This window comes from Urocitellus parryii, chromosome 1, assembly GCF_045843805.1.
Source record: "Urocitellus parryii isolate mUroPar1 chromosome 1, mUroPar1.hap1, whole genome shotgun sequence".
Lineage (NCBI taxonomy): Eukaryota > Metazoa > Chordata > Mammalia > Rodentia > Sciuridae > Urocitellus > Urocitellus parryii.
Window position 1 is genome coordinate 121,215,835 of NC_135531.1, and position 24,574 is coordinate 121,240,408.

Consider the following 24,574-nt stretch of genomic DNA (forward strand, 5'->3'; position numbering starts at 1 on the left):
TAATTTCTTAAATGTGTTCCATTTTTCCAAAGTACAACACCAAGTAACAATGAATTCAAATCTTTTATAGCTGTCTGAAATCAAGAAAGTCTTGATTCACATCAATAAATCTCTACTGCTATTCAGCGCTGTTGCTTTGTAGAATGAAACACTGTTGAAAAAAATTATGCATTCAAATATTTTTTACTATATTGAAATTCTTCATTAAAATGTGTTCACAGCAAAAAATAAAATAAATGTATTCACAGTTTCCATCTTGCACACTTTGAAAAAAACTGGAATGTCATAGATATCACAGCAATACAAATAATGTAGTAAACAAATCATAGTAAGGAAATTTGAGGTAATAAAAATACCTGTTCTAAAATAAATGATATTGTTTCAAGGACAAGGTGGAGATCTTGTTTCTCTAGAGAAAATGCAGCTTGAAGTTTTTCTTCCTCTTCTTCACTGAAACTGCTCTCAGCCTACAAATACAAATAGCAATCTCTTAGCACATATTTATGTATTCAAATCTCATACTTGACTCAATAATTCATATATGAATGAGAACATTAAAGAAAAAGTGAATCCAGGATGAAAGGAAACTGATATAACTTTCTAAAAGGTGTAACCTCCATTCTACACTACTACAAGCAAAACAAACTGGATAAAACTAACTTCTTGTGATGACTCAATTCATAATTATGTGCAATGATGCCCTAGTTACAGTAGCTTTAAGAAGTGCTGATGATTTTTAAGTCCAATTTTTTAAAAAATCTCAGACTCCTGTGTTTTTACATTTTTTTACTTAATTTTTTATTTCTTCTTTTTATATATGCATGATTGCAGAGGGTATTTTGACATATCACATATACACAGAGTATAACTTCCCATTCTTTGAGGTTGTATGTGATATGGAGTTACACTGGTCTTATACATGAACATAGGAAAGTTATGTCTGATTCATTCTACTCTCTTCCCTATTGCTCTCATATTTCTTATACCTGGTTTTCAGAATTCTTCCATTTCATTTCACGATTAGTAGTCATTGCTTGAAATTGCCTACGTGACCCATTATATAGTAGCACCTTCGTCCTCTGGTTTGCTGGTTCCGCTCTCCCAGGTTAGGAACCCAGATAGCTGATTCTTAGAACTAGACATACAGCAAAGTTATATCAATAGGGCTTATGTGAAGGCCTAAAATCTGTTCTGTGGAGCCACATATATATGTTTTTGGTTTATTACATGAGTTTTAACAGCCATTCCTGAGCTCAGAGGCCATAAATGTTTATATTTACATTCTCAGCTAGGGAAGTTTGTCTTAACTTCCCTCAGTATTTCCAAGTACAAACTGTTGAGATGCCAGATGAAACATTACAAGATATTTAAAAATCCCTGTACATTAAATGCCAGCAGCAACCTTTGCATATTTTAACAAACCAAAACAAATACCCCAAACATACACATACACACACACACACACACACACACACACACACACACAAATATACATGTCAGGATGGGCTAGGAAGATGACCAGTTCAAAGAAAACTGACTCCCAGGTCCATGGTCAGGTATGCATGTCCATATTCTAAATCTAAGCTGTCTTAGTTTCTTCAAGTTAATCCCTACTAAGGAATTCAAGGAAGCAACCTGGATAAAGACTGGCATACTCCACCATAAACAGAAAAAAAAAAAAAACTTTGTAAAACCAAAGTATCAAGTTGATGATATTTAGAGTAGCAATCAATTCCCTAAACCTCTTCACCCATACACCTGCCTCAAGTTCCACTATTCTGCTTCTTTCAAGGCAAACACCAACTTGATAGAACTAATGTACATAAAAGAAAGGTGGCCGATCCTGAAATACACTGCAAACTCTAAGAGCTGTTATCACAACAGGAACCTCTCTGTAAGATCATCTCCTGAAAATGCCTGGGAAAAAAAATAAATAAAAACTGAAATTGTTACTGACATTCTCTTATCAGGCAAGATTTCACATACATGCTCTGTCCTCAGTTATTTCATTTCTCAATAAGCACATCTCACCCCAATCCCACTGTCTCTGATGACACAATATTCAGAATTGAATGATCCAGCTACATGGTTACCTTCAGACACCTAATAACTTATTCTCAACTCCAGAGGTAACTGAGAAGATCAAAGACAAACTATGCATCAAATTTTCCATGCAAATGCTCCATCCTCCCCAGTATCAAGAATGAAAGTTGTATATAAGTTTTTTTCCCCATATTGTTTTACACAATTAAGAATGCAACAACTGACTCAGGAAGAAAAGTAAAACTTCTGTATCTATTGCCTGCATCATACACTTTGGAGCTGATTTATATAATGTCTTATAGTCCTTCCTGAGGTTTAGTGTAATGGGTTAAAGGAATGGACTCTTGGAGCCAGACTAAATTACTATCTAGTTGTATGACTTTAGGCAAGTTATTTAACTGGTTTCTATTTCAGTTTCCTTGTGGATAAAAGGAGGCTGACAATAGTATCCACTTCAAATTGCTGTCAGGATTAGATGAATTAATAATATCAATCCATTAAAAGAGTACCAGTCACATAGAGAACAATGTAACTACTTGTGAAGAGCAGATAACACAGAATATTACTGCTATTGTTGTTCTTAGTCCTTCCATCTACATCACAAATTCCTTACAGGCAGGAACTTAAAGGACCTCCATTTGTATTTATTTCCCATGGAAAAGAAAAGAACTAACTCTGAGAACCAGTATTGAGTGCTGTGTAAGCAGCAATGTATTAGGTATGAGAGATATAAAATGAGTAATACATGACCCTCAAGATATTTAAAGCAGGGGTGGGTAGATTGGTGAAGAGGTATAGAGATTTGATTGCCTTCTGATCATAAAACAAATATTTATTATATAGTACTAAAGTGTAATGAAAATGAAGCAAGTTTTAGAAGCACCAAAAAGAGAATATAAAACTGTGAGAATGAGATTGTAAAATATTTGCAACATGAGTAGTTTTCTCATTTGGACATCTGAAGGCAAACAAACCAAAGAGTACACGCATACAACTGAAAAACTTTATGGCACACTGCAGTAAAACAGCATTGTCCAGTCTTACTGAAACACATGCAAAGCGGGGAGACCATAGGCTGTACCTACATTATAATGGATTATAGACACAATGTTAAGGATTTTGAACTTTTCTCCACTTAGCAACTGGTAGTCACTGATGGTTCTGAACACTGTAAAAAACTGGTTGGAGGGGGTTTTTTGTTTGTTTGGTTGGTTGGTTTTGGTTTTTACCCTAATACTGGGGATTGAACCCAGAGGTGCTTCACCACTAAGCTACATCCCAGTCCTTTTTATTTTTACTTTTGAGACAAGTTCCCCCTAAAACCCTAAGGATCTTGCTAAATTATCCAGGCCCGCCTCAAATTTGCAGTCCTCCTCTTCAGCCTGAGTCACTGGGATAACATGTATGCACCTGGCTGATCAATCTTTTTTTGAGAGAAAAACATTTAGAAAGATAATTAAAATTATATTATGAAGAAACAATAGGAAGTAAGAAGACTACACACATAAATACTAATGTGAATGTAATTATTGTATTCCAAGTAAAAGATAAGAATCTGAACTAGCACTATAAGGACAACTCAGATTTGACAAATACAACATAGGGAGTAGGGTATGGTTCTGGGACTACTTCCTGGCCAAGAAAAAGAAGAAGAAAGAATAAGAGTTCTGGTTGTCATTGGCTGTTGATGCCTGGTACAAGTTACTGGGTGCTCCATAAACATGGGTTTGATGAAATCAAATTTTTATAACCTAACAAAGAAATTAGGTTGGACTGGCAACCAAGTAATGAATTATCAAACACCCACACATCCAAAATAACCACACCATTGAAATAAAAGAATAAGAGAAATAAAATTAGATGAAAGATTAAATGCTAGTTTAAAGCAAATACCACAGAATTATTAAAAGGAAAAATGAATAAGAATTTCCCCAAAGCATGTTCCACAGAACATTACTTCCCAAATATATACTACAATAAAACATTTCCAAGGTCAAATACATTTGGAAAATGTTATATGCCATATTCACCCTTAATGTTTACCATAAACACTACTATGTTAGATATGAAAAGTTCCATAATTTTAAAATTTAACTTTATGGAATACAGAGTTTTCCAAATTTTGGACCATGGAACACTATAAAATCTGCAACAAATCAAGTATTCCTGAGAACACACTGGAAAACACTGTATTTCTCTCTCTCTCTCTCTCTCTCTCTCTCTCTCTCTCTCTCTCACACACACACACACACACACACACACACAAATTCTACAAATGACAAGAGTTTCAGTGGCATCAGAAGAAATGTTTACATGATATAGAAACACAAAAAATACAAACCTTCAGGTGAAGTTTTTGAAGAATTCGAGTAAGCAATCGTGGAAATCTTCCTACATCTATTGCATTTATCAATGACACCGCTTTTTTCATGCTAAATAAATTAATAAAAGAAAGTTTTAAAACAAGTTTTAAAATATACTTGCTATCATTGTCTACAAGTTTTCATTTCAAAAATTCTGACTGCTATATGGAAAGTCTGAGTTAAGTCAGGTAAAGAAAATGGCAACCTGCAAAGAGTAAAGGCAATCTGAACATTTCCAAAAAGATGCCCCCTAACAGTATTCTGTTGAAAAGGTGCACTTGGAAAATTTTATCTTATTGTAGGCAAAGCAAACTACAAGGGGCGCACTACTCCATAGATGTTCATGTAACCACTTAATCCAGAATGGAACTAATAAAAGAGTGAGATAGGGGTTACAGTAATTTAGAAAATTACACTAAAAACATAATGCTGAATAGCAAGTAATGGGGGAGGTGGACACTGCATACAAAAAAAATTGTTATTACTAAGAAGATGGTTGCTTTAACACCCAGTTTCATTTGTAATAGTCAAATTCAAACAATATGATAAGAACAATTCCATGCCAAATTAAATACGGTTTAATGAGGTAGTGTGTGTTCCACTGATTTGAGGAAAGAAATTAGATGTCAGAAACAAAGGAGTCCAGGATGAAGGAAAAACTTAAAAATGACAACTCTCTTCTTGAGAAGATTTCAGTCCAATCCAGGCACGAATAAGTTATTTTCCAACTTCAATTATTTGCCTATATACTTCAGTGATTCTTCTGTAGCCACACAACACATTTCAATAAATTGAATCATTTTTACTTAAATGGTGTTATTTTAAAAGAGAACTTTGGGCCTGGTGTGACGATGCACACCTATACTCTCCGCTACTGGGGAAGTTGAGGCGGGAGGATCACTTGAGCCCTGGAGTTCAAGATCAGCCAGGCCACATATCAAGACTTGGTCTCAAAACAAAAATCAAAAATAACAATAAATAAAGGGAACTTTTCATCACTACCATGGGCAGCCAACCTTATCTACCACAGAGAAATTTGCTTTAAAAAAAAAAATAAGTAAAATGGAAACCAAACTGTTACCAAAATCTAGCCAGATTATATGACCAGCCAAAAACCCTGACCCGAGATTTATTCAATACCGACACACCTTAAGTATTATACACCCTCCAGCACCAGCCAGAGCCTTTCCCATCATCATCATCATCAGGTCTGAAACTTGAAAAGGGAAACAGAATACTTCTCCACGTGATTCGTCACTACTCAAGGTAGCGCCTGGGAACTTCTGACAACACTCTCAGAAGTGACCACAACCACGCACTTTCCTACAGACCACGGCTGCCAGGCGCACTGTCAGCCACAGAGGAACCACCGTAAAGGTGGAGCACCAAGCGTTCCCACGCACTCGGCGGACCTGCGTGGCCCACGAAGCAACGTCGGCAGTCCCGCGACCACTCCTCAGTCCCGCGCCCACCCGGGCCCCGCCGCGGCGCCAGGACAGCAGGCAGCAGGGACATCCTCGCGCGGCTACCGCAAGTGACCAGCGGGACAGTACCTAGGACTCTCTGGCAGGATCAGCGCTGCGGACGCCGCCATCCTGGCTGCTTCCTAGTCCCCGCCCCCTGTCAGCTGCGCTTCGCCCAACCAATCAGGGCGGCGGAGGACGGAAACCCGGAAGGCCCAAGCTGCGCGGCAGTTGCTTGCTTCCTCGGACTCCTGAGGCTGGAGTCCCAAAGAGACCTGTCTTGCCTTCCTGGAAGAGCGAGGGATCATCACTGTCGTCCTCCTTGTAATTCTCTAATCGTATTGGAGTTAAGATTCTACCTGTATGCTTATTTATACTTGAATGCTTACCGGGCTGGAGGTGTACATATGTGCATTTTTGTATTTTTGTGTCTTTAGACGTAATGTAGTAATGTGTGGGTACACACACACACACACACACACACACACACACACACCTAGCATTATTTTTTCAATAGCGCACGTTTTTTAAGACGCTGCGGCGGCTGCCAAAGGAGCTGCCACATCCCTACCTAGCCCTGGAGTGTGCCTCCTTTGCCCAGCATCGTTCCTCAAAAGAGTTAGTGCAGCCAGCTCCAGCCTTGGCACTGAGCAATCCGCTACTCCTGTATCAGCATCCCTGAGCTCCGCGAGGCTCCATAACCCGGCTTGAAGTGTGTACCTGCAATTCACTGAGTACCTACTATATGTCAAGCACTAAGCTAGGCACGGGGGATGTAAAATACCAAAATTCCTGTCCTGGAGTTTTGCCAGTTTTTGAAATGAACAAGAATTCGGGTCTCTCTTTTGAGTCCACCACAGCCTAGTAGAGAAGATGAATCACTGCAGACAGTGCCATGAATTACCTTCCAAGAGAATAGCATTTTCACAAATACTTTCAAATGCCTTAGATAAAAACAAGGAGAGCATTAATGGAATTCAGAGGTGGAAGCAGGAAAGCCTCCTGAGCAGGTGGCAAATGCAGTAATCCTGCAGAGATGAGGAAGATTTTTCAGTGCAAAGGCTAAGAACTAGATGGACAGTTCAACGGAGTTTGAAAAACAGGCAGGAATTAAGACTAGAAAAGCTTGAATGACAGATTTTGGCATTTGCACTTAATCTAGAGAGAAATGGGCAGCCATTAATTTTTTTTCAATTTTTTTCCCTATGCATGAAATGTTTTCAAGTAAAGAAATTTTGGGAAGAGAACTGAGTTTGGTGTTCTGCCCCCCAACCCCAACCCCACCCCCGCCCTTTTTTTTTTTTTAAGTTTCTGGACTGGAAAGAGGTAAGCAAGAAAATTACATAGGAAACTATTGCAGTAATCTATGGAAAGCAGTAAAATCTGCTGGCACTAAAAAGGCATTGGAGAATGAAAAGACAGTGGATGGATTAGAGTTGCATTTCAACAGTAGAATCTTCCAGAACTGGCAAGAGATTGAATTTAATTTTCCTCACTAATTATGTTTTGCTTAAATTATTATTTAAATTAGTTGGCATTCCTGGAGCAGCCCAAAAGCATCTTAACTGAAAGGAGAAGCCAGATTGCAAATTAAAAGTGAATAATCCCCACATGGATAATTGAGTCCATTATACGGTGTGTTGAATACATACAAATACGTTTAGTTCCACAACTACTCCACACACTCCCCAATTTATGCATATCTGAAGAAGATGTATGTGAATCAACATAAATTATAGGTCACTGATCCAAACACAGATTACCTTACCTGGCACAACTTTAAAGAGGTTCTAGTTCTCTCAATCTTCAAATCATTTCCCTTTTGTCTTGATTCATTGCCTGAAGTGGAGCTACTAACCTGCTTAAACTGTTTCAAATCTATAGTGAAGTTCACCTCCTCCTTCTCAGTTGCCTTTTTTGCTATTTTGAACAAGGTAGTTCAAATACTGAATCTCTATAACCTTGGACAAAATATCAATCTCACTTAGCTTCCCATTACTAATCTGTAATGTGGGGATAAGAGTAATGTCTACTCCCCTGTACTGTGGTAAGGATTAGGTAATATGATGTGCACCTTCAAGAAACGCTCTACCCTTCTTATACAATAAAGCACAGACTTCCAAGTTTCTCACAAGAGAGTCACTGACGGACACAGAGGCCTCTTGCTCTGTTTCTCTCCTTGTGCAATGATGGATTGGTTACTTCTTATTATCATTTGTTTCTAAAAAGGCTTGGTGCTGTGAATAATTTTGCCCCTCAAATATTTGAGAGCCTCACCTAAGATATTTCTGCATTCTCTAGAATACAGGCATATATGTCCATGAAAAAGTCCTCTAGGTTATTTCAACAGTTGCCACCTGCTATAGAACAGGAATCATATTTCCTGAAGGCAAAATTTCATGACCACTCTCCACCCTTACCCTCCAAATTCATTGACTCATCTTCATGATAGATCCGAGCCCAGATCTTCTGCTCTTATTTATTACCAATAAGCCATGCTGAATTCATCATTTTTCCATGCCCCTACCTTCACTGCAAACTTCCACCAAGACAAACTTTTTGACTTTCTGTGTTTGCCAGGTCCTGTAGGAAACAACCTGACTTACATTCTTATACCTCACTGAGGGCTGTAAATGCAAGGAAGTAGGAATGAGGGCAAAGGGAAGTAAGAAAGGAAAGGAGGAAATTGAATACAAGGTGGCATGTTATACAACTGGTTACAGCTTCAAAACCTAGCTTACACATCAGTACTGTACAGAGAGTCTATTTGGAGTCATTATAACTTAGGAGTAGAAGAAGAAAAAATTGCCTGCAAACTCTTTGAAAGAGTTTTTTTTTCTCTCTCTCTCTTTGTCTCTCTTGTTGGTCCAAATTAATCTTATGGTTCCTACCGCCTCTATATTTCTAGGGTGTGCAACATGATGACTAAGCAGCTCCACTGCAGAGTCCACAGCCTTCATGGGTCTGGTAAAGATGGAACTGAGTAGGAACCCATGACTAAGTTCCCACTTGTACGCCCCTCCAGATTTCTTCCCTCTGGACTCCTGAGTGTCAGTAAATGGCAAAAGCTGTTAAGACCAGGGAACAGTTCAGAGTTTCCAGAGGAGTTAACCCTTCCTTCTGAGTATGAGCTTTGTCTTTTTTGGAGTCCCTCCCTTTTGGTGAGTTCCTACTCGAAGACCTCTTTGTGTACCCTCACTGCACATTCATCCTCTCCCTGCTAGGCATGATTTATATGTTTGATACTCAGTGAAGTAGAACGAAGTGTGAGCCTTTTCCCAGAAGACTCCTCCAATCCTAAATGAGCTCTGGACACAACAAGGAGGCACACCCAAATCCATCTTCCAACATCCCATCCCCTCAAAAGTGAATGATTATCTTTGAAAGATGGGTAACACCTACTCACCCACTGGAATAGAATCTGAGTCCAGAAACCCAGGCTAGCTGAAATGACATTTTAAACATGTGGTATATATTATTAAGTTGGGCAGGTGTGCAGACATTTTATTACGTACCTCACATTGTCCCTGCAATAAGTTGACTAATTAAGAAATATTTTGGACGTTATTAGTCCTCCAACTCAATACTTAGTTTTTCAGGTCCATCCATGTTATGGTTTGGATATGAGTCTTCCCCCACAAGCTCCCATGTTAATGCAGGAATATTCTGAGGTAAAGTGATTGGATTGTGAGAGCTGGAACCCAACAAGTCCATCCTAGTTTAAATGGACTAACTACAGGAGGTAGGTGTGGTTTGCTCTCTGACTATTCCCAGCTGCCCCACTATGCCCTTCGGCCTTGATGCTTTATCTTGGGCCCAGAGCAATGGACTTGGATGACCATGGACTGAATCTCTCAAACCAGGAGCCAATATAAACTTTCCTTCCTCTAAGTCATTCTTGCCAAGTACTGTTACCATAGCAATGCAAAGCTGATTAATACACTCCATCAAGGAGTCACATAGGGCAGAAGACTAGAACCACCTCATCTGCCCTATGGTGGGCTGACTGTAAAGCATGTGCTTCCTGCTCAGCTGTTTTAAAACCTTTGCTGTGAAAGCCATTGGCCCAGCTTTCCTCCTCCTCACCCAACACTAAACAGACACTTCCCCCTCCACACCATCACTCAGTCACAGTTTCTAGCCCTGTTTTTAGCTCTGTAGTCAGCACTTGCCTCATAGGTGTGAGAATCAATTTGGGTTTAACTGAAGAACACCCTTTAAGATGGTAAACATGTAGTTATTTGTTCCACATTTTCCCCCAGATTCCCAGGGGAATGAAGTTTATTACACATTTTTTATTTTGAGTTGGTTATGTGAATGTTCCTGTTATTGTGAGATACATGAGGAATAAAGAATGCTTGAACATTATCTATTCCCTGAGTATTTGCATAAGAGGCCGTGATGTGAAAAGGAAAACAAAAAGCTTAGAAAAAAAAAGAAAAGAAAGAATAATATCAAGGTTGCAGGCCACATTTCCCCATTTAAAAAAAAAACAGTATTTATGTTCACTCACCCTTCACCAGAAGGAGGATAGAATAGGGGATAGGAGGGAAGCCTTTATTGAAATGTAGAAAATACACACTTTGTGGTATATGAACAGAAATCTTTGTAACTATTCTCAAGCTTAAAGTTGAAAACCAGCTCAAATTATCACCCCTCCATTTTCATTTGCACCTAGTTTCTTCCATTCTACTTCCCAGAGGCCTGAGCCATTTAAAGGACTGATGTTCACACATAAGATGTGTGAAAGACTGAGTGGTTTCTTCAGTAATTTTCACCTGTGAACACTATTTGAAAAAAATTAGATAGTGCCTCCCATATAGACATGTGAGAGTGAGGCAAGATTACAGATTGCCTTCTACCCAATGACTAGTGAAGGAAATTTAAAAAAATAGTAAATGCCACAAATAAACAACTGAAAAAAAATAAATTAACAGCAAACGGACAAGGAATGAAAGCATAACCAAATAATACAATTGAAAAAGTGTTTGTCAAATAAACAGATTCTGTTGCTGGGTCCTAAAGGCGGGCCTCAACTTGCTAAAACCATCTCGGAAAAGAAGGGGTTCACAAACTCATGATAATTCTCTTTATATCCCCCCAACTTGCAGAGATGCAGAATTGGAGGTAAACAGTCAGTCAGTGGAAGTCTTGGGAAATCCTGGAGAATATGAGACCTGAGGGCTGATGCAGGAACTGGTGAAGGTTAGAAGAGGCCCCTAAGGTATCCTTTTGACACCTCTGAGCAAGAAAAAATATATATATAGCATTAAGACAGGAAAAAAAATTACAGGGCTGGGATTGTGGCTCAGTGGTATTGCACTTACCTAGCATGTGTGAAGCACTGGGTTTGATTCTCAGCACCACAAAGCATAAATAAATAAAACAAGAGTATTGTGTCCATCTACAACTGAAAGGAATTTTTAAAAAATTATATCTAAGGGCTGGGGTTGTGTGAAGCACTGGATTCTATCCTCAGCACCACATAAAATAAAATAAAGATATTGTGTCTATCTATAACTAAAAAATAAATATATTTTTAAAATTACATCTAATTTTCTCAAACAACAAATAGGGAGCTAGCAACTTGAAGACAGAAAATAAGAAGATACTCCAAGGCACAATCCAGTGAAAACATGGAAGCCTCAGGGAAAATAACTTTGCCTCAAGCTCTCTGCCTCATTGTTAACACTGCAGAAACCCACAGGCACCTGAGTCCTTCCCCTGTCCTAGGCAGAAATGAATGAAATGGGAAGTGAACAACCAGGGCTGACTCAGGAGGAATCAGAGGCTCTGGGGCTCCACAATTAAAGAAGAGCTGATTGGAAGCCTGTGGATACCCCCTCAGGTTGGACATGCCCCTCCTGTGTGTTGTGAGTCCTAATACAGGACTATTAACAAAATCACAGACCTGGGAAAATAAAAACTAAATCCACTGATGAAAGCTACCTTCAGTACCAGATTCCCCGTAAGCTTTGATTAAAAAGTAAATTTTTAAAAAAGTAAATAGAATACAAATATTGAGCCATCAAGATGGCATTTCTGATGGGAAGGCCAATTGGTCTCACATTAATAGGCAAAAGAAGCAAGAAGACTTTGGCACAATATCAGGGAAAATAGAGCCGGGGCAGAGCTGTCCATGTCAGACACAAGTAAAACAGGGAGCAGTGCCATGGCAACTATGCAGGATTCTACAGGAAAATATAAGAAATAAAAGCATATAGCATACCAAAAACAGATGAAAATTCCACGTGCATGTTCAAGATGAACATAATAAGGAAATTAATTCCCTAGAACAAGAACTAAAAGACAATTTGATAAAACAACAAAATTAGATTAAAAAGCACAAAAAACAAGGGAAAAAAAGTTGAGAACTGAAAACTCAGCATTTCCTAGCTATTACCTAAATTGGAAACTGCAAGAAACAGACTAGACACAATTGCAAATTTAATTATTGACAGAGAGGAAGGGTATTCATGGTGAATGCAAAAGAATGAGACAGAAAGTAGATACTGAGAACAAAGAAAAACCAATCTAAAGATTAATGTGTCCCCAAGGCCAAGAACTCAAAAAATAGACCAAAAGTAAAAGAATAATAAAAAAGCACATTCAAATATTATAATAGTGTCTGGCTCCATTTTTCATGTTTAACTGCTGACAGCTTTCCTGGCCCACTACTCCCTTTTCCCCTTCTGTCCCACATCTGGGCAAAGAAGCCAAAGTGCTCCCTCTTGGGCACAGGTAAGAAATTCAAAGCCCAGAAGCTCCTGACTACTTGGAGGAAACCATCACCTGGGCCCCACCCCTTAAATACCACAAAACCCTAAGTCTGATGCCCTCCCCTGCTCTTTCAAGCAATTTTTAGGTCTGTTTGACAGCTGATCTGTTCTCTCCAGAAAGTCTCATCCATGTAATATTTTCACACCTTCCTCTAATAATGTGTGTGTCATCATCAGTCTAGGTACCAAAACAAATTTGGAGAAGGGAGTCCATTTTGCCTCTCTTGGGATGACCAAAATAAATATTTAATAGAAGACCATTTCCCTAGAATGTTGGAAAAACTGAAACTGCAGTTTAATGAAAGGGTAAATTGTTTTCCAGAAGAACTAATATCAAATAATAATGCTGGGACAAATTCTAATAAAATGACCAAACTCCAAATAAAAAGAAACAATTATTCAGGCAGTCAAGTGAAATGAGCATCTCATTTACAAAAGTACAAAAATCAACAATTCTCAGACTTCTCCATAGCAATGTCTAAAACATTTTCATAAGAGTATATCATGTCTAGGCAAAATGCTATTCAAATATGAAAGCAAAAGTTAAATATTATCAAACATGATTGCATCCATACTTCTCATGAGCTATTTTGGAAAAACTGATAGTTGAAACTAAACCAAAGAAGCAATTAGTGAAAATAAGAATTTCAGAATGGAGATATTATGGCACATAGTGAACATTAAATCTATATAAAATAAAATGTAGTTAAAATAGGAATTATGCTTATGAAATTAAATTTATTTTGTAATGTTTGATTATATATTGTGCAGTGTTTGATTATTATAATGTGAAATTAGTATATAGCTAAGAAAACTGATTTTAAAATGAACAAAATGGGTGGAATAAAATTTTAAGAATACCAATTGCTTTATCTTTCATGGCAAGAAAATAATAAATGTACCATGAATGGAATACATCTTTAATAAATTGACTATAACTTCTTACATTGTTTATGATTTTTTTAAAAAAGTGCAGAAGTGGCTCTCTAGAGAGCTGCAGTCTTAATGTCACTCAGAGAGTGTGGAAATACTTTCCCCATTCATTTTGTTCAATCTACTCAGTAATCAGAAAAACTCTAATTTTGAAAACAATATAAGCAACTTAGCATCTATCACTTACTTTCTAAATCATGGTGTCATTACTTCTAAAGGCATTTGAGTTTGTGACTCCTGTGTTAGAAGGGTCTCTAACATCTAACATCTCTTGTTAAAGAAACAATTCTATAAAATATGGCAATTTCTTCAGTTTATTTCCCTTCTTTTATCCATTTTAATAAAAAGCATTTCTATATATTTATATCCTATATGTTATATATATAGCATATAGATTTAAATCACATATCTCATATATTACATACATAGCATATAGATAGCATAAAGGGATTACCAGAATTAGGTCTGGTTAATGTTCATGATGTTTATTTGTTTGGTAAGATCTTCTGTAATTTTCTGCCCTCTACTTTGCATCTCCCTGTATTACTTGAATCTCCAATGATGAGAATGAATTATTTTTATGAAAACAGGAAAGTTATTATTCAAAACCAATGAAAACAAAGAAAAATAGTTATGGATATATATACATATATATTTATGAATGTACAGTTATATATATTGTTGATATATATATATACATATGTATTTATGTATATATAATGGATATGTATATGTGTGTGTGTGTATGAATACACACACACATACACACACATAGTATTAAATAGTCAACATTCCAACAAAAATACTTTGGAAGACCTAAACATTAACATCATCTTGTAGCAACTTGTAAATAGTATTAATTCATTAAATATTTTCAAAATTTACGTAAGTTTTTTGTGTTAAAGTAAAGAAATGTCCAAAGTAAATTATTCATACTACTGCATTTGAAAAGAATCCAAACATACATCTCTTCAGTATAATTGCCCATCTTTTATTTACACAGGATTTTAAAAGGCTTTCTTTTTACTGTTTGCTTAGATTAGTAAATTGAAGAGATGAGTGCAGTTACCTCTTTCAGGATCAGAGTTAGCATAGCATTACTAAACATAATTGATGCTTCTAAAAAGCCAAATAGCCACAGGGGTCTTTATCTACCTTTTTAGAGCCATAGATAACTACACACCACTGTACCACCGGCATGATTCCACCCTGTGTCCTGAATGTTCCAGCCTGGCATGCCCATTCTCTGTCTGTCCCTAGTCTTGTGACACACTTCCCTGATGATTTCCACCTCTCCAGAAGGGATTATGGATGTAAAGGTATCTTGGTTATTTCAATGCCTAAGGTAGAGCCCCGAATCACAGTCTCATACAATGATGAGACTTCCCAAAGTGTCAATAGTAACTGTAGAGAAACCAAACCTTCAGGCCTTCTTGATCCATTTAGTTCACACTTTCTACTGTCCCAACCACCAATTTACTCTTTTCTCTGGACTCTCAGAGGTTTATCATATGAAGCATACATTTAGGCAAAGGTCATATAGGATTGTTTCATCATTAGCCAACTATCATAAAAGCAAAGTTTCATCCTTAAACTTTCTTGGATACCTTAAAATGCCTTGTATCATCTTAGTCTCTACCTCTTAAATCATACTGATAGCCCTTGGATAAAATTAAACTAATTCAAGCCATTTTACAATGAAGATCTAACATCTCATTTAGAAAGCCAATTTAGTTAAAGATTTAGGTCCCTTGACTGGTCATGCTCTTGCATTCCTATCTCCAGTGGGACCTTCATTCCAAAGTCTCCATGTCTGAGGCCGCTGGGGTAGGGGGCGCACAGAGGGCTTCTTCAGGCATCTCTGCTGAGCCTCCCTAGTGGAAAGGAGGGAATGTCTTGAAGAGCCTATGCTGACTCAGTACCCAGTACTTTTCCCTTTGGAACCTTTCCCCTTACCTCTTCCCACTTCTATCTCCACAAAAACTTCTAGAGCTCTTTGTATGAAGCTCTCTCAACATTAAGACAACCCCTATATCCATGCTGATGCATGTAACTCCCATGACTCTAAGTCAGTGTGTGTGTGTGTGTGTGTGTGTGTGTGTGTGTGTGTGTGTGTATCCATGGAAAAGGTGAAAGGTGGCCCCATTACCTTCAGTTTTAGACTCTTGCCTGCTCCTTCACAGTAAGTGCCTAAAGCTTTACCTTTTTCTTCTTTGGCTTGTTGCTATTATCAGTTAGTCTGATAATTAACAGCTCAGCTCCCTCTCCTGGCTGGCTCAGCTGAGCTCAAGACAACTGGTCCTTGAAGACATTGTCTTTGGCTGCTGTGCAGCTCCCAGATTCACCCTGGTACCTCTTCTTACTGAGGCTAAATTCTTATGCATTTCTTTTTACTTAGTGAGCCTTTTTTTTTTTTTGGCTTAAATTTACCCAAGTCATTTGCATTTGAGACCTTAGCTGACTTAATCATAAAGGCATGCTGATCACAAAAAGTCAACAAAAATAAGATTGCAAAGATACAGAAAAGAAATGGTAATGCAGATCCTAAAGAATCCAGGGAAATGGGATCCAGAGGTTGTTCCAGTTGACTGTTGGAAAGAAATTCTTTTACTCAAACTACAGGAATGCCAGCAAGAAGAAAGATGGATAGAGATTCTTACCAAGATTTGGGGCAGGAGAAAAAATCAGGTGGTCAGAATTATATATTGTATGACCTCCATTATTTCTAAGGAGGCAGCATTGCCAAAATGAAAAGGTGGCAAATTAAAGAGTCTGAAGGCTTAACTAGCTGAGGAGAATGACTGAGGAGCTGGCTTGACTGGGAAGCATTGCCATGAGAATACAGAACAATGCCAGTCTGCATAACTGAGTACTTTCACCACAGACAGCCTGAGAAAGAGATATAATGGAAGTTAGACTTTTTTTTGGTATTGAACCCAGGAGCACTTAACCACTGAGCCACATTCCCATTCCTTTTTTTATATTTTATTTAGAGACAGGATCTCACTGAGTTACTTAGGACCTCGCTAAATTGCTGAGGCTGGATTTGAACTTACAATCCTCCTGCCTCGGCCTCCAAAGCCACTGGAACTACAAGGTGTGTGCCACCACACCTGACAGGAATTAGACATTTTACATGAAATATTTTCTAAATTTTATGTTTTCTGCTTATGTATCCCTTGTTTTCAGTTACAATTCTGAAATTTAAAAAGAATACCAAAATAAAAATACATTTACCAAATTGAAGTCTATCATAAGTTGAAGACAATAAGTCAAAATATTGAAAAAAATTTTTAAGAAAATATTTTATTTCAAAAAAGAAGAAATATCATTGTAATCACTTCCAAATAATCTTTTTAGAATATGTATGTATTTGAAAAATACATAGAATATGTATGTATTTGAAAAATACATACATATTGTATGTATTTGAATATGTATGTATTTGAAATATGTATGTATTTGAAATATGTATGTATTTGAAAAATACATATTGTCTTGATTTTGTCCTGTATAAAATACATATGAATAGCCAGCAGAGGGAGCCAAAACCATGCATGTAATTTTTTTTCTAAGTTTTTGTTGTTTTAGGAAAGCGGATTATCAAAAATTTCAAAACGCGTTGAAACACCCTTGTCTTTCAAGAACCTAGAAAAAAACATATAAATCGTATAACTTGATAACAGAATGCTGCCAAGTACTTTATGGAAAAATTTAAAGCTAAAATGGTCTTCTGAATCTGAAGCAATTAGAAGAAAATGTATCTTTCCCTCCCTTCCTCTCTTGATTGCACTTTTTGTTTTCTCTGAGACTTCTTTATAGTAACAACCCAAAGCAAGGCAATTTCTATACCATATCAGTTGAAAACTTCTATGAATTGTGTGAAAACTTTTTCAGTTCTGATTACAGGGATCATATTGGTCACACGTATGTTGAAAAGAAGCAGGAAAGTCTTAGTTCCTACCTCTTAAATCAGGCTTTGAGCATGTCTCAGGAAATAGAAGGAAAAGTTTCTAGTGCAAACTTGTTGAAAATCAATTTCCTAAAACTACACATAAGCATCTCTCTATTTTCTGGATGACAACTGACTTGGGGTGTTTTGTTTATAAACAAGAGAGTCTGATTCTGACTAGATTAAGAGAAGAAGGAATTTACTGAAAGGATGCTGGTTTGTAGTATCATTTCAATAATTTTTGAGAGTTGATAATTGAAATTGTAAGTGGATATTGTATACATCTTTATGTTCAGAAATTTGAAAAAATTTTATAAATTATATAATTCCTAGAAAAAATATAACTGTCCAAAATTTACATAAGAAGAAATAGAATATAACAGAATATGACTATTTTTAAATGAATGCATTATTTAAAGGCTTTGTATATAAAAAAATGAAGAAAACCCAACGAAACAAAAACAAGGGAACTCTTCAGGTCCAGATGATTTGACTGGCAAGTTTTCACAAACACTTAAGAATGAAGCATTTCATCTGAAACAAAGCCTTCCAGAGAAGAGAAAAAGATAAAGTACCCCAATTCCTTTTATGAGGCTAGCATTACTTTGATATCAAAGCCCTACAGTGAACTTCCAAGAAGATGGAGAAGTTATGCTTTTTTTTCTATTCTGCTCACTAATCCAAGCTAAATATTGCAATTTTTCTGAATAAAACAAATATAAGATGATTCTGAAAGGTGGGGAGAAGTTAGTCAAGCTGGCTGGTGACCTTAAATATGAGGAATGGCACAGTACTAAGTACCCTGGGTTCTCTTTTACTTAGTATTTCCCTGGATATTTGAAGACTAGGTATTGAAGATTCTGGCAATCCAGAAATGCTAATGGGCACAGGTGAGAAAGCCCTCAAAACCTGGGCTCTGTATTCAAAGGACCAAAAAAGGGACCACCTATTCATACAGAAAACTTTTAAACAACAGTCCTTTTATTCCAGCCAAGGACCACAAAAAACACTCTTTCCTCACCCCCATCAGCCATGACCAAGAGGAGAGACCTTGATCCATTCTGGGCAGGCTGTAGCAATGTACCACCACCACAACAGGATAAACCCACACCAAGACACATCACATTCTAAAAGCTAAAAACAAAGACAAAAAAAAAAATAGCTGGAGAGAAACAGCACATTATCTACAGGGAAAAATCTCAAATGACAACAGATTTCTCATCAGAAACTATAGAAGCTAAAAGGAAATAGCAAAACATGTTTTACATAATGAATGTAAAGAATTGGCAACTCAGAATACTACATCCAGCGAAGATATCCTTCAAAAATAAAGTAGAAATCAAGACATTCTCAGATAAAGGAACACTAAAGAGAAATATTCTCTAGCAAGCCTACCCTAAAAGATGGCCAAAAGCACACTTACTAGTGAAAGACTGACTGCATTCTCCCTAAGATTAAGGACAAGGGGAGGTTGTCTGCTCTTGGCAGCATTATCTAACATAGTGAACAGAAAGGAAAGGTCAGAAAAGACATAGAGAATAGAGAGGAAGAAATAAAATTGTTCCTATTTGCAGATGACAAATTCCAGCTACATAGAAGATTACAAGTAATCTTAAAAAAAAAAAAACTTCGAGAATTTATAAATTAGTTCAGAAAATTTGAAGGTATAAGATCAACACATCCAAAAATCAATAGTATTTCTATATGCCTTCAGCAATACTAAAAATGCTATAGCATTTTTAATTGCTCAGAAAATGAAATAGGTAGTTATACAGGACTGTTGTGCCCCAAACTACAAAATGATGATGAGAGAAATCAAATATCTAAACAAATAAAGAAACATGCTGTGTTCATTAACCAGAAGACTCAAGAGCAATGCCAATTCTTCCCAAACTGATACTTAGATTTTAATACAATTTCTACTAAATTCTAGATTATATTCTGGAGATATAGACAAGATTATTCCAATATGTATATGGAAAAACCTATGAACTATAATAGTTCAAACAATTTTTAAAAACAAAAATAGGAGAAATCACTCTACCTAATTTGAAGATTTTACATATCTCCCAGAATTAATATATATGTAACTGAATAGATAACCCCAAAATAGAATAGCACTACAAAGTATGGACAACTGATGTTTAGGAAAAAAATAAAAACAATTCAATGGAAGAAACATAGTCTTTTCAACAGCTGGTGCTGGAAACAGTGGGTATTCCTAGACCAAAAAAAAAACCAAACTTGACCGAAATCTCACATTGCACATCTTCTATAAAACTCAAAATGAATCACATCAAACTCTTAGAGAATAATACAAAGGTTGGGCACGGTGGCATATGCCTATAAACCCAGTGGCCCAGGAAGCTGAGACAGCAGGATCACAAGTTGAAAGCCAGCTTCAGCAAAAGTGAGGTGCTAAGCAACTCAGTGAGACCCTGGCCCTAAATAAAATACAAAATAGGGCTGGGGATGTGGCTCAGTAGCCGAATGCCCATGAGTTCAATCCTTGGTAAAGAAAGAAAGAAAGAAAAAGAAAGAAAGAAAGAAAGAAAGAAAGAAAGAAAGAAAGAAAGAAAGAAAGAAAGAAAGAAAGAAAGGAAGGAAGGAAGGAAGGAAGGAAGGAAGGAAGGAAGGAAGGAAGGAAGGAAGGGCGATAGAGGGAGGGAGGGAGGGAGGGAGAGAAAGAAACTAATACAAGGGAAAAAGGGATTGGATCAGAGTTCCAAAAGCACCATAAATGACAAAAGTTTATCAATTGGACTTCATCAAATGGAAACTTTGCTCTGAGAAGAACTTATTAGGAGAATGAAAAACACCTTAAAGACTGAGAGAAAACATTTGCAAACCACATATCTGACAAAGAACTCATTGCCAGATCTTAGATCACAACAAAAAAAATCAAATAATACAGTTAGAAATTGGACTAACGACACTAACAAACATTTCACTGAGAATGACATACATATAGGAAATAAATACATGAAAAAGATGTTCCATGTTATTAGCCATTAAGCAAATGCAAATTAATGCCACAATGAGATATCATTGCGCACCTAACAGAAAAGTTTAAAAAAATAGTAAGTACACTAAATGCTGACCAGGATGTGGGAAAATTGGATCCCTCATACATTGCTGGTAGAAATACGAAACGATACAGCCATTCTGGAAAACACTTTGACAGCTTCTTGCAAAACAAACATACAACTAACATCTGACCCAGCAATTGCCTTCGTGAACATTCCTCAATATCAGTCCTTTTCCAGTGTCCTCTAGCTCAGATGGCCACCTCATCTATTCAATCATGAAATCCTGGAGTCATCTATGGCTCCTCTGTCTTCCTCATCCCTCATCTCTCTTCCATGACAAAGTCCTCCCATCTGTCTTTCTCACTGCAGCAAGAGTGATCTTTTAAAAACGCAAGGATGATCATGTCACCCACTCCATTGCTTAAGGTGCTTCAATGGTTTCCTGTTGCTTTTTGGTCACAGAAGAAATTCTTCAATTCGATTAAAACACCAGACACGATATGACCACTGTCTGTTCTACAGAGGCTTCTAAATGCTCCCCTCCCACCTGGCTTCTTCCGGTGTCCAGAACATGCTCTTAACGTTTCCTGCCACAGATCCCTATACATGGTCTTTATCAGAAAACTCTCCTTATATGTAATTCTCACCATTCGACCCCATACCTGTGATGGCTCCCTCAGGGAAGACTTCTGTGTAAAGATTTGCCTGAAAGTTATACCACCTCTCCCTCTTCTCACATTCGTTTATGTGATCACTTGATTATTTTCTCTCTCTCTCCTCTACTTTCTGTCAGGTCCATAAGGACACCATGTCTGAGCGTGTTCCCGTCCCCAACCTATTATATTACTAGTAATAATAATGTGCCTGGCACATAGGTGGTACTTGATCAATTAATGAATAAATGAATGGAAAGTCACCATGTAGAATATCTATTCATATTTTATGTAAAGGCTATTTGATGCACTATTAAGGAAAAACATTTAAAGTCAGTCACTGATCTCTCTGAATTTATTATATCTGACCTAAGATTTGGCCCATTTATAAAGTACACATAGGCAGCCATACAATAGGGAGGAGGGAAATAATCTGCCTTTATAAACTGTAAGCACAAAATAGAAAATTTTTTCACATTGGGTATGAGTCTAAGTAGTAAACACTGTTGTCAGACATGGACAGTGATGACAAGAGAGTCATCTCCCTTCCACAGAGTAAAGAAGAATACTGTGGAAAAAAGCAGAATTTTAGGAAATCTAAAAATATGAAAAAGAGTTTTGTGTATCTAGATTAAAATATAAATTTGGAAAAAGAAAAAATTATGAAAGTTTCTTAACCTAGATCATATATATATAATGAACATATATATATATTCATTATATATATTTGTATGTATATATGTATATACATACAGATAGGAAATAAATGAGATGAGAAAGAGAGAAGTGAGGATTTTTTAAAATTATGTTATACAAGAATATGAGTTAATTTAAAGCACACAATGCTTAGCATACAGTAAGTGTCAACAGCTACTGGACCATCAAGAAATCCACATGCCAAATGGTACCCACTTGCAGAGCCACTTTGCTGCACACCTCTGGGAGACATCATTGGCCTTGCAGTCAATGTAAAAGGCACCCTCCACTTAACTAGAACACAGCCTGCATGGCCAAAACACTGAAGCCTTGCTGATGTACATGTTCAAAAGTTTCCCAAATAGGCATCATTCACTTTCCAGAAAAGCAAAGCAGTCTATAAAGGAAAAAGTTAAATGATTTTTCTGTGATCGAAAATCCCAAGGTCTATATATGCAATGGATCTAGGTGATTATAATGGAGGGTAGACACTAGAAGGAGGGCAGCATAAAGGATTGTTTCAGACGCTATATGGAAAGTCTTCCAAATTAGATGCAAAGTTGTCATGCAAATTGATGTGATATGGCATTGCATAAATGCGCTCAGGGTGACTTGTCTAAATCCTTCAGTGTGCATCAGTTTATATTTAAATGACCTTCTGTAAAATTGCTTTCCTTACAATTTCTATACATATTCATGAAGACACACTGTCAGCACTGAAAGATAGCCAAGCAGAAAAGAGAAAAATCCTATTACACTAACAAGACAATTTCCTTGGTTAATGTAATCAGATAGTACAGCTGCACTCCTTGTTAATCTGAATTTAGTTCAAATAACTAAAGAGCTTTATTCACTGTGTGATAAAAATTAGACACTCGAAAATCAAGTTTCTGACAATTCAAATAAATTTATTTTTGTAATAATCATTTAGTGCAGGAGGCCTTTTTAAAATGCACCGAATTGGCATTAGATCAAGATGAAATAAATCTGATTTATAAAAATGCACCTCATCGATGTCTTGCTAGGTTTCCACATAAGTATCACGAGGTGTCTGCTGAGTGATCATGCAATTTTTTACTTTATTTTTTGCTTTACTAGGAAAACTTACCAACCTAATTTGCCAATATACTTTTCAAACCAGATCATCGTAAGCCAGATTAGTGCTTAAGACTGAATGACAAGAGGAGACAGAAGGGAAGAAGGCTTTAATGCTAATTTGCCTAGGATTATTTTTATTATGAAAAAAGGTGACTGATGATATAAAACAGTGTTTCCCCAAGTGTTCTGATCATGGGACTTACCAAGGATGCATGTTTAAAAGTAGGGATGCCCAGGCCTCAGTCCTAGAGGTTCTGATTCCTGAGACTTACAGGGGGACTCAGGACTGTACATTATGAAAAGAACCTAGGAACATTTTAGGATGAGGCCAATTTGGGAAATCTGTAGTATCATGAAAAGAATAGTGGCCTACTCTTATTAATGTTCAAAACCCCAGGTTGCCAGCTCCTCTGTGTCCTCACCCACCTCATTATATCTGAGTAGGTCTAAATGTCCTCAGTTGTAAAAAGTTAAAAAAAAAGCAAAAAAATAAGAAGAGTTTGATTGAATCCACAAACTTCATGAAGAGTGGTGGATTCCACTCACTCTTCTATCCTCTGCACCTAGTCTGCTGCCTGACGCAAAGCAACCTCCCTTGATGTTTGTTGACCACATGTCTATTTAGTTGAACTGCAAGGTTTCTGTTAGCTTTAAAATAAACAATAAAACAATTCATTTGTTCCACTATTTAAAAATTATTAATTACTCTCAGAATAAAAGAACGCATCAACTGAAAAAAGACCCCTACACCCTTTTGTCAGGTGGCAAGGTTGCACAATCCTGGTGACCAAGTCAAGGATGTGACTTGGGTAATTTCACCTCTTATCTTCCGGTCAAGGTTGTATGCTTAAAAGTAGTGATGGAGGCAGTTAGCACACTGTTTGGCTCACAGTAGATGTTCCATAAAAGTAAGCTGAATCTGGGCAACCCAGCAAATTCCATACAGAACAATGCCAAAGAATAAGTGTTCTTGCTGTGTGGACAGAAGTTCTGATTTTTAGGATTTTTGTTACTTTTATCCTAAAACTTACTGTGAAGTAACAAGTTCAGAATTGTTAGAAGTCTTCGCTAGCACATGTGTATAGTACAGAAACAAGTGTTTTTGAAACTAACTGTGAAGGAAAATTAAATCCTGAAAACTCTATTTATAACATTTCAAACTTATTACAAAAGCAAAAGCTTTTATTTCTTTTTAAGAGTTTATTAAATTACACATATAAATACTTCCTTTCATCATGTATTTAATATAACTTAGAGAAGTGATTCTCAAAGGGTGGTCCCAATCTCAGTTGTACCAACATCATGTGGGACCTATTACAAATGCAAATTCTTGAACCCTGTCCCAGACCAAATGAAACAGAAACTCTGGGTGTGGGGGGCTGCAAAATCTATGGATGAACAAGTTCTCTGGGTGATTCTGATGCACAGAAAATATGAGAACCACTGACTTAGAATTAACAAGATAGTCAAAAAATGAGTTCAAAGAAAGTTGAATTCAACTTCCTATACTATGATGTATTAGAACTGAAAGGGCTACATCACATTCCTAGTTAACTACTTGGAAA

The 24,574-nt window shown here is 36.9% G+C and overlaps 1 protein-coding gene across 5 annotated transcripts in view; it reads right to left on the minus strand.

Annotated features, from left to right (window-relative positions):
- Commd10 (COMM domain containing 10) overlaps positions 1-6,023 on the minus strand; it is a 197,832-nt gene extending 191,809 nt beyond the window's left edge. For 3 of the 5 annotated variants that reach the window (XM_026402211.2, XM_026402216.1, XM_026402214.1), the window contains exons 1-3: positions 5,960-6,023; positions 4,385-4,475; positions 357-467 (exon numbers count right to left, since the gene is read on the minus strand). In XM_026402211.2, coding sequence (XP_026257996.2) covers positions 357-467; positions 4,385-4,475; positions 5,960-6,000 — 243 coding nt within the window. In that variant the 5' untranslated portion in view covers positions 6,001-6,023. Of the gene's footprint in view, positions 1-356; positions 468-4,384; positions 4,476-5,554; positions 5,652-5,818; positions 5,938-5,959 lie in introns of those variants that run through there. The other 2 variants (XM_026402212.2, XM_026402213.2) reach the window with 2 other exon arrangements.
- Between the last annotated feature and the right edge of the window lie 18,551 nt (positions 6,024-24,574).